Genomic DNA, 12,047 nt, shown 5'->3' on the forward strand with positions numbered 1-12,047 from the left:
TATGAGAATGATGAAGAAACTGGTGTCACTTTCAGAGAGACTGGATTTTCTCATTCAGACGTCTTTGTGACAACCAAGTACTCTGGTACAAACAGTCACAACATCCTGATTTCCATCAGGAACAGTTTGCACAGAGTATGTTTTCCTTTAGTTTAGAGCCAGTGCTTTTGTGATATTTGCTGCCACATAGTTTGGGGTATCGGACATTGACCTCTATCTAGTTCACTCCCTGCACCTGGCCCTACCCAACATTCCCGCATATTACTGGATGAACCAAAGCTAAATTTAGATTGAGTGAAAATATGGCATGGATTCTCCTTCATCCATATGTCTATCAGTGACAGAAACCTATCTTTAAGTATGCTACAAAGAATGGAATCATCACTGAGGCCTACCAGTAGGTGTTCGCTGTAGAGACTTGCACCTCTCAATGCCAGATATATGGCCTTATTACCCATTCAATTCCCTACATGTATCAGCTCTTATCTGAAGGACCAGTCATTTGCGCTCTCGCGCATACGCCCTACGTACACGCCTCACTTGCGCATCTTACACACACTCGCGCCGTTCGCACGCATCCCCTTAGGCCTTCACGCTTCTACTGGCTGTCCATCTGTCCTTTGTCCTTGCTGATTTACTGGTGCGTTATTCTTATCTCTTTCATTAAATTAATGAACCTTCGGTCCAACCTCCGCGCTTACATACAGAGTCTATTTAAACTTAGAATATATTTAGAGTTGATATGGTTACTCGCTTCGGGACCACGCTCGGAAGCGCGCCGCATAGCGTAATCTCCCTTCTTAAATAGAGGGAGGGTTCTCTCAGTTCTGGTACTTACTTTCCCCTTATCTCAGTATACTGAAAAGTGTATAGCCCTCCTCAATACTAGAAATCTGATTATACTCCTCCATTGATTATCACCTGTGCTCCTGCTACTATCTTAAGGACACCTTCCCTCATCGCTCTAAGCGCGCCTCTGCTTACGCGCGCGCACCCCTCGCATCTCTCGCTCACGCATGCATCACACACGCCTTTGTGTGTGTTATATTCTCGCGCTTGCTAGCGCCCATCTAGTTGACAGAGTTTCCCTCCATCTTATTAGCGAGGAACTTCTCTCAGTAGCTGTCCTTTGGGTCGAGTTGTATTCTCGTATCCAGGTCTTGCTGTAGAGCCCCCATCTGTTCTTAGTGTTTTCACCCACAGTCAAGATTCCTCACCTTCAACTGGAGCTTACTGCGAGGGGAACAGTCAGCAAGATCTAGTTCTATGCATCTTCGCACTTAGCGCCATTTAGCGCATATAGGTCAATCTCTTTGCATTTTCACAAGCTAATCATTTTTAGTCACGCATTCTCGCGCCTTGCGTGGGTGCAATATTCCCACGTCTGTGCGCCTCACGTGCGTACCTTTCCCGCGCTTCAATGCCCTATAGAATGCCCATCCATGGCACAACAAATGCGCCCAAGTTCGATGGCACTACAGACAACCTCGCTGAATTCATTGACACATATGAGCAGCTCGCTGATGAAGCAGGACTCCAAGGACTTGACTGCATCAAAGGTATTATTTGCTACCTTGAGTGCGATGACCGAGAACTATGGGGAGGTATGCCCGAAGCGGCAGTAAGTGATTATGATGCATTCATGGCAGAAGTTAAGGTAATGTATCCTGGATGGGATGGTAAAAGATGCTATGCGCTTGCGGATCTACAAGCCATTGCGCACGAATACGCTAACAAACTGATGCCCTCTTGCACAGAACTAAGCAATTACTTGCGCGCATTCAGGAAGGTTATGCAGCCACTTATGGATGAAGACCGCATTGGAAAGGCCAAACGCGACCGCTTATTCATGGAAGGAATCCCTAGAGATGCTCAGGCGCAAATTTGCTTGCGCCTTATGATCAAGTTCCCAGACCACTATCTGTATGACCCATACCCAGTTATGGATGTCTTTGCAGCTGCGCAGTTCCTATTACCTGCGCGCGCTTCTCCCGCGACAAGCACACCAGTTAGCACGCCCATGGTAGTGCCATTTGCGAACTTAGTTACAGCGACCGTGCCAGTGCAAGCTATGGTGACTAAGTACAAAGATTGATACTACATGAGCCGCGCGACCCAGGATACGACCACTAGCGCTAGTGTGGCAGCTGGACTCTTCTATCGCGCATCCTCAGAAGTTATACTTAACAAAAAGCCACCAGTTTAATTCCTGCGCCTCGCGCGTGCGTTTTTCCTGTGCCTTCGCGCAATTCACGCACACCTGAACCATTAACTGCACCAGCACACAAAGCCATACCAGACTGCATTGCTTTAGATCACGAACTCGAATGCACGCTCATGAAACGCACCGCAGGCACCTCTCCATCATCACCAGCATCAATCACATCGCCTATAGTCAGGGATGACTCTAAACATCTATTGCACAATAATGCGCCCATCATGGAAGTTATTACCCCATCGCTTGAAACATGCTTGCCTACCACTATTGCATTGCTTAAGGAAGAAATCTCGCCAATCGCACCATCACCATCACTGCTATCGCCGCTCACATCATCAGAGGTCAGGGATGACCCTAAACATCTATTGCACCTTAGCGCGCCTATAGAGGAGCCTTCTACTGCATCAGAGGCTCAAGTCACACCTCACATCAACCAGAGTTTGCCTCTGGAAATTCCATCTGTCACTAACGTGCACGTGCACGTTGCGCTTTTTGCTTCTAGCGACTATCGCTTGCCAGTGAAGCATCCGTGCATCGCGCTGCCCAACCACTAAGCAGAGCATGTCTCAGGCGACCCTGGGGTGGCTCAGGTGCACCACATCGCACCTAAGGACGCGCAATGCGTGCGCCTAGAGGTATTGTATATTTACCCTTGTCTCATTTCACGCTTTTTGTCTTTTTCATGTTTAAAGCTCTTAAGGAGCTATATGACAATTCCAAACACTTTAATTTCATCTTCGCACCACCCTTGGTTCATGCGCCATGATTGCGCGCATCATGTGATAATTCCCACGCCTCGCGCATTTATCATCTTAGCAGAGTTTCCATACTATTGCATTTCTATCGTTTGTTAAGACCGTGCACAAAGGGTAGGACTGATTCCGAGGGGCTTGGCTTCAGCTCGTGCGCTGCGCCCCTTACCCGAGTATGTGCCCTTAATTTCAGAATGATATCCGAAGAAAGTCCAAGGACATCCGAAGCGTGGGAAAGCTCGGAAGGACTTTCCGGACAAGTGCAAGTAACTTCCGGACAAGTGCAGGAAAGTTCCGGAAATTATGATGAGGTTTCGTCCTGATACGGATATGTGTAATGGCTACTTAGGACAAGTCCTAAGTAGAAGCAAACAGAGGAAAGGCTGCAAGGACAAAGTCCGAAGCAGAATAGGTCCGGAGGACCACGGGAAAGTTTTGGACGAATGTCCGGAAACTTTGGAGGATCGGATAAGTGGATGAGCGGAGGATTGGATAAGCGGAGCTCTGGCCTAGGGAATTTCTCCCTAGGCCTGAGATGGATATTGACTTAAGTCGGAAGACTAGAACTGATATGAGGACTTAGAATGAGATCTAGTGCGAGGACTAATATGATATTCAGACTGAGGAATTACAGGACATATACAAGAGTTTATATACTAAGGAAATAATGGAAAGATCAGTAAGCAAGTGTCCAAGGCTATGTATGAAGCAATAGCAAAGTTATCAAGCGCGAGTCGGAAATGAAGCATAGGTTAACAGATCAGTAAGCATACCGGTAGTAAGTATAACCGAGATACCGAGGACAAGGAATACCGAATAGAGGAATAGGCTGTGTTAACGTTATATGCACAGGAATGAATTAAGAAGCTTATCGGATATCGGATTGGAAGTGGATCTATACATCGGATTGGATTGGATGTCCGGATGAGACGTGTGGATATATGGGATATGACATTAGGGTGATGGGACAAAGGATGAATGATGCAGGCTAGCTGAGGTATGGAGGTAAAGGGATCTGGATGTGGATGTGTGGATGTGGATGTGCAGAGGTGCAGGGATCCGGATGGATAGAGGACTGGAGACATGGATAGGGTGTCCGAAGGTCCGGATGAGGCGTGGGAACATTGTCGGATGTAGGTCCGGAATACAGGACATGACATCATTTCTCCCCTTTTAAATCACATTTCTGTCATTCAACATGAAATATATTCCAATCAGCCATCCAGGTGCGACTTAGGCATGCGCCTGACACATACATATGCGCCTAACCTCCCCATCATCATCTTTAACTTCGCACTTCCCACATTTATTCACATTCTTCATGTTTTTGCTTACCATGTCAATTCCGTTCCTGCACACCCTGATGTGCACTATTCTCTTTCACCTATGCGCCTATTGCGCCTTGATAAACCACCCTTACAGCCCATTTGCGCAACATTTGCGCCTAATTCCACGCTATATACATCTCTCGCTAACACATTTGCAGAGAAATGGCTGTTCCTCGTGTGTTCAGCCAATATAATCAAATTCGCGCGAAATCGCCCCAAGGCACGCACATCGTGCACATCCTATCAGCTTGTAGAGCACTTTTACACCCCTTGCAGCGCCTCCCATTGGCGCACCTTCAACCTGCAGCGCATTGTGCAGGAATTCATTCTGCCGGTTACTAGCCCACCTTGGAGTCGCAACCAAAGAGGCTTGATGAAGAGGAACCAAGCACCCCAAGCGCGCCAGCCTTGCGCCTTCTATCCCTTGCCTACACCACCTACACCACACACTCCAAGCACTTCAGCTGCACATCAAAGAAAAACATATACCATTGCTGTTTCATAGGATACCGTTTGTTTCACCCTGGGTTTCGTCCAGTGCTCTTTCATTTTTATTTTCTCTCATTATAACACCGTCCAAAGGACTAATAACACACTGATATATATGCATATAGGAATCGCCTAGAAGAACATAAAAGAAAATCAACAAAACAACCTTGGATCGTGCCTGCCTAGCTCAATAGGATATTAATTTCTCTTTGCAGGCATGATGCAGCACCATGCTCTTTTTACCTTAGAACACGCACATATGCATGCAGTCTTCCCACGCTCACGCGCACACGCGCACTTCCCACGCCTTACTCATAGGAAGGTGTAGATGTCGACAGCTGCACAAAGAAGACAAGTCGGATAGGACATCCACAAAGTTTACCATTTTCCCTTCATATTTTCACATATAGTTTTACTCATGCTGTTCAAACCTTTAGCACCTAATATTTAGCGCACCTAGCAGGACTTTGTTTGGACATGGATTGGATTGCTCCTGGACCGCGCCACTTCACATCATACCCATGCATGCATATTTGACTCCAAGATCATTGGGCAACAACTCGTGGTGTCCCCACAGAATACAGCACATGCGACACTCACACGCATTCTCTTGCCTTGTGCGCGCGCACTTTCCCGCGCTTCACGCCATATGTGCGCATCTCGCCTGCGCTTCATGCACCACAGCCATATCACTCTTGCATCATCACAGCTGTCATCATAGCCTCACGCCCATGGCGCATTATTCACATCAGAGTCACCCTTGCAATTCACCATGTTATACTTCATTCCCGCACCTCTGCGCCTAATGCACATACATTCCCATGCACCACGCAATGCACAGGCAACTTCCCGCGCTTCACACATACCATGCGATCTATTCCTGCACTTGCACGTTCACCTCCCAACAACCCAAGCATCATACATGCATCGCACTTGCATACTATCACTCGAGAGCCTCACCACACGTGCGCTGAGTGGGGACACTCAGAATTTAAGTCCCTGGGAGATGTAGAGACTCATGCCTCTCATGGTGTGATATGGCAGTTTTCACTAGGGAGTACATGACACAAACTTGTAGCATCACTCTGCATGCTATACGCAGCTATTCCTATATGAGGCACAGCTTTCCCACACAATGCGCAACATGTGTGCACACTTCCCGCGCTTCACGACATATATGCGCACGTGCTTTCCCACGCTTGAGCACCCTGTAGCGCCAGCCATCCAGAAGCATCCATCCACTGTCCACCGAGTTCTCTAGTGCGTGTATTTCTATTTTCCATATTTACATATCATTCCACCTCTATTTTTATCATGGACCCTTACTTACATATATCTTTACATACCTCACTCGGTAGTGCTTCGGCTCCACATGACGGCGCTTAGGTGCCATACTTAAGTGCTAGCATTACATACTATTATGGACTTTCTGACTTACCAACTTTTGCCTTTCTACCTTTCTAACTTACCAACTGAAAGTCGCAGTAGCAATCTATTCTCTGACAACAATCAGTCTCACCTTGCACTCGTATCTCTTGTCTAGTATCTAATCACCACTTAAGCAAACTCACTCTTACTCTCTCTTGTTTCTGCATACACATGCACGCTTTCCTGCACTTCGCGCAATACGCACACGCATTCCGACGCCTTCTCGATTCGCATTGGCCGACCAGTAGTGCCTTCAGCGCCTACTACTAGATCTTAGCTGCACTCGCTTCCCCTTTAGGGTCGAACGCACTTGTTGTCTCAAGTATAGCAGACTAGGCAACACGCGACCTTACAACATTTATAGATACAGTCTGGAGCCTCGTTTGTTCCTCTCAGTATTGTTGTTTCTACATCGCGCAGAAGTCACATCCATGAACCTAACCTGATCATAGGCTTTAACCATGCATTTTTTTCAGGCTGCTGCTACAAACACCTTCTTGGCACTTTTGGTTGGACAAAATCTGATAGATTTGAGGTGATTAAAGTTGGATTTGTCATCTGCAGCCTCTGGGTGAACCTTGACTGCAATTCACATTGTGTCGTTGATGTATTTCTGGCAGCACTCAAACAGTATCAATGTTCCCATGATCATCCACATCATTACCTTATCAATGTGATTGTCTCAGTGTCTGTGGTTTTGTCAAGGCCATTTAAAATGGGACACATCTAGCATCTACCAATCTTAACCTCTGCTGCCAGGCTCTCTTCCAGCATCATACTCATCAAAAGGATCATACATTCACTCTATTCAGCTATGTGGTGTCGAGGGCAACTATGTTTTTAAAAAAAAAATCTATTTGAGGTGAGATATCCTACTTTACATATGCCTCAATGGTGATTGACCTGCATTGGTCCTCCATTTCCTCCTACCATTTAGGCATTGATAAAACAATTATCCTCTAAGTGAATGGTAAAGGGTTGGAATTTGACAGCCCAGGAGTGCACCTTTTTTGAAATGTACAGATTCAAAGTATAATAGGTAAGCATCTGATTCTTTTCCTTAGGAGGGGTGTGTCAAACATTGGTATTTGGTAGTAGATGGAAAAATTTGATGTTTGTTTTGAGACTATCAAACAATGGTCTTCAGTTAACTTATAGGGTCGCTTGGTCTAATGTAGGTGTTTGAACCGAAAGTTTGAATCACATTGTCTATTAGGAGTAAGTGAAGCCATTGAATTTGTCATTGAAAGTGATGACCAGGTTTGTTACAGTGACTTCAGTGACCAAGTAGTACAGGTGACTTCAGTGACAGAGTATTACGGATGGCTTCAGTGACAGATGTACTACATATGGGTAACCAGAGTGATTCTAGCAACCATGAAGATTGCCCCTATCATCAGATCAGCACAAGGTAAGATACCAGTTCCCATGCATGGACTTATTCATCATTAATCATTATTTACACAAGAAATATGAAACCAAGCTCACCTTATTAGTGCAACTTTGTTTTGTTTGTTGGTGCTGTTCTAACTGTTTGCTTGCAACAGGTTGCCATTGCTGAACTTTGGGCAAGTCGATTTATTTTCTCTGAATCACATCTATTTACAGTGTACATACACAATTTATATACAGCTGAAAAGGGTATGCAACAATATAAATTGTAACATAAGGTGTGATATTGAGGGCAAAGGTTAATAGAAGTATGTTACAGTCTCATAGCACTTGAAGTGGTGCTGTATTACCTAAATACCTACAATAGGTCACCTGTAAATTTCTATGATCACCAGAACCATAATCTCTCTAGGACTGTATTGTATATCATTTTGCTACTTAATATGATTATAGTCTTTATCAGTCAAATTTGTCTTCCAACAATGAGCCTAATCACTCATTTAACTACACCTTACAAGGGTAGCCACATTCATATGGTGGTGTATCACTTTAATGATGACAAGTTCACTGTTAGGAGTGATGCAAGCATGACATAAACTATAAATGCAAGAGGATCCTACTGGAATTATATTGATGGCTCTATTGGTGACCTGTAACTAGATAGTTTTTATTTGTTCATCTGGAAAAGATGCACTCAAATTCATCAGCCAGCTGCAAGGTCCACCTTGGATTTCCAGTGCTAAATAGTCCAATACCCATGCCTCATTTCATCTCATTGATAAATTACCCTAATTGTCCATCAGGACTATGCATGATACCAACATTCAGTCAGACCATGAGTCTTAAGGAGCTGGGTGCATTAAGAAACTCTTTCTCAATTCCTATGAGTTGACTCAATATGGTTATTGCAAAGGATTCTAGTTCTTGATCTGCTCGGCAGCATTTACAGATCATGCATCCTATAGGATCCATGATGTCATCAAAGACAAAAGGTTCTCTAATACGCAGGTTGGACCACCAGAATAATCAGGTCATGGCTGTCAGTCAATTAAAGAACTAACCTCATTTCTGCCAGAGTCAGACCTACATCTCTATGCAAGAAGACCAACTACTCTTGTCTATTTCCAGGAGCTGCATGTACAACCTACAATAGCTGATAATCCACTAAGACAATCCATCACTCTTCTAACTTCTGAAGAGTGGGCACATATGACTGCTTTAGCCAGCAGAAGTGACTTTTGTCTAGTGGTAGATTGAACAGATCCCCTTTGCCTGGTAATAAAACATAATAGTTGCAATTACTGCCCTCACACTTTAGAATCCAGCCTTTGAAGGATTGTGAGACATTGATGTGAGAAAGGATTGTATTCTATTTGAGTCCGAGGCACGAGGACATAGATAGAATTAGGTCTATGTGGCGAAACGGTTCTTTTGGTTTTCCCACCTTCTTGCTTCCTACTACAATGTTAGTACTCGCAACCACTCCGCTCCTAGACTACGCTCTCCGTTCGTCGCATTCTTTCCGTATACCAGAATTTCGATTATTACATCTAAAATGCCGAGGATACGAAACGACCCAAATCTCAACATTTGCCCGGACTACGCATCGGAGGTTTTTGCGAACATCCGCGCTCAGCTAGTCAATGAGAACACGACCGAAGCACAAGCAATGCAATTGCTTCGGAACATCTGGGAAGTGAACAACGACGCAATCAAAGTGCTTTGGCAACAGCAAGTAGATGAGGATAGGGAACGTCAGCAACAGCATCAAAGGATAGACGAAGACGAGCGGGAGCGGCTTGAACAAGTGAGGATTGAGGAAGAGGAAGCGGCGCGCAAAGAAGAGAGGAAAAAGAACAAATACAAATTCATTCCCATTCTCGAGACTGGAATACCAGACGAACCGGCCATCACACCATGTTCTTACGCTCTAAAGAAACTGGACAAAGGCGAGTACGTGGAATTATGGTATTTCACTAACGACGGCTTGGACGAAGCTAGTATAAAGAAGACGATTGACGACGACGCCATGATTCTTTCGACTCTGGCTGATGGCTCCACAGCCTGGGTCTCTTCAGCGTCTACGCGAAGCGCACGTTCGGTGATTAACGACGAAAATTTACCTTTTGAAGAGTTCTGTCAAGCCTGTCCGCGCTTTCTGACGGCAATAGAGGAGGCAGATTGGCCGCAAGACAGAGTCCGGATGATGGCTCGGTTCTGGATGAACATTCAAGTTCACAAGTTTCGCTCACTCAGAGACCCCATAGCTCAGAAGTCGCTCCTGGTCTACCAGGCAGAGCAACGGAAACGGTGGCATATCACAGCAAAGTCCTCTGTCGGACCATATGATCTTTCAGACGTCAATGAGAAGGTTCTCAAAGACACGAGGGACAGAGTATATTGGGATGAGCGCAACAAGAGAGACAACGAACGTGATTACAAGGTCAGGATTCGCTTGGAATGACAAGTAACGATCAAGCTAACCATCTCGTTTTTCCTGTTTTATTTCATTTAAAATCAAAACAAATATGTCAAACCTGCTACACGCTACACGCCGCACGTTGCACGTCATACATAACTTGCTACACGATGCGCATCGCACATCGCACATTATATGCTGCATGCCACACTATATGCTACATGCTACATGCTACATGCCTCATGCTACGCATCACATCGCCCGCTGCAGACTGACCAACACGTCAGTTCCTCTTCGAGACATCGTGACTGGAAAGAGCCAACCAAGCGTGCTCATTCACCAGAGCACGCGAGCAAGGCCAAGAAACCACGTCAGGATTTTTGTGCGGGCGCAAGCGGAGGAGTCCTCTCCGCTTGCGCCGTTTGCCTCGGACGAAATCCTCATAGGATTATCGAGTGCAAAGCGTCCAGAACCTGGGACGATGCATTCGAAACTCTTTGTGCACGCATTGGCAAGATCCTCACGATGCGAGACGGCAAGGCCATCTGCAGCGATTGGCAACGCGTCAACGGATGCTCAGAAGTCACACACGACCGACGACATTTCTGTTCTGGATGTGGTGCCTCCACTCATGGAGCTCAGACGTGCCCTCGAGCGCAGAGAGCATAAAGCGCTTACCCCGTATGATGCGGAGGTGTGGACTTCGAGGCTGGCATCAGTCGGTCTTTTGGGCAGGTACTCTCACATTCCGGATGGGTTACGTCAAGGCTTTCGTCTCGATATTCCTAGTATTAGAGTCATGCAGATTCCGCCGAACAAGCAATCCATTGTTACATATCAACGAGAATTCCTCACCATTGTGCAAACTGAGCTTAAAAAAGGAAGATATATCGGACCGATGCGAGCAAAAGAAGTCGAAGAACTCATCGGCCCCTTTCAATCGTCTCCCTTCTCCATCATCCCTAAGCCAGGTCGCCCAGGACGCTACCGTATCATTCAGGACTATTCATTTCCTCACATCGTATCCCCGAAGTTTCCCAACATATCCATCAATTCATACATCAATCCGGACAATTTTCCCAGTACCTGGGGAACTTTCCACGTCACAGCGCTTAAAATCAGTCGTCTGCCGCTCGGCTCACAGATCGCCATCAGAGATGTATCAGAAGCTTACCGCACTGTTCCCATACATTCCTCACAATGGCCAGGTTCGGTTGCGCGCATCTCAGATGATCTTTTCTGCATTGACACATGCATGTGTTTTGGTTTGCGACCTTCAGCCGGAGCATACGGTTCTCTTGCCGACGCCGGACTCGATCTATTTCATTCACGCGGAATTGGTCCCGTATCGAGATGGGTCGATGACCATTTATTCATACGCATTCTCAAACAACACATTGCAGCTTACAACGAGAAACGGAGAGCTTGGCACCGGGACATCATTAGCAGAGGAGAACATCGTGATGGCGGTAGAGTATGGTTTGGCGGCTTCGTTTTCGAAGACGGTACTTTGGAAGAGTTTGAAGAAGATTGTCGTTTTCCGATCGTGGACCTTTCGGAGACGTCATCGAGATCAAGCGATGACGCAAGGTTCTCTTTCAACCTATCGGACGTTGATGAATTTTCAGAAGATCTCAACATACCTTGGGAGCTACCCAAAGACAAGCCCTTTGCCTATGTCAACCCATACATTGGGTTCATGTGGAATCTCACACAGGATAAGGTCTATCTCGACGAGGAGAAGAAGGCGAAATACTTGGACGCAATCAGAGGCTGGGAGACGCGCGACTCACACGTGCTTAACGACGTACAACAGCTATACGGTAAGCTGCTGCATACCACGCTTGTCGTACCACGAGGGCGCGCTTACCTCACGTCGCTCGAAGCAATGCTGTGTCTCGCTTTCATTAAGCCTTTTATCCCACGGAGACCCATCAAAAGACTGGATGCGGACTTACTTTGGTGGAAACATTTGTTGCAGAGTTCTTTCGTTGGTCGGCCAATACCCAAACCCCTCACGC

The 12,047-nt window shown here is 46.1% G+C and overlaps 2 protein-coding genes across 2 annotated transcripts; both read left to right on the top strand.

The window, feature by feature from the left end:
• Window positions 1-256, top strand: HD556DRAFT_1214152 (uncharacterized protein; the record flags this gene model as incomplete). Its single annotated transcript, XM_041296637.1, has 2 exons — window positions 1-135; window positions 191-256. Coding segments are annotated over 2 exons (201 nt in total), but the record flags the coding sequence as incomplete, so codon positions are not given.
• An 8,906-nt stretch (window positions 257-9,162) lies between these two features.
• HD556DRAFT_1462776 (uncharacterized protein) lies at window positions 9,163-10,223 on the top strand (the record flags this gene model as incomplete). Its single annotated transcript, XM_041308281.1, has 1 exon — window positions 9,163-10,223. One exon carries the CDS (start codon window positions 9,163-9,165, stop codon window positions 10,069-10,071), a length of 909 nt encoding a protein of 302 aa, XP_041152157.1. The 3' UTR covers window positions 10,072-10,223.
• Window positions 10,224-12,047: the final 1,824 nt, after the last annotated feature.

Source organism: Suillus plorans (genome assembly GCF_016647745.1).
Source record: "Suillus plorans strain S12 chromosome Unknown HD556scaffold_133, whole genome shotgun sequence".
Lineage (NCBI taxonomy): Eukaryota > Fungi > Basidiomycota > Agaricomycetes > Boletales > Suillaceae > Suillus > Suillus plorans.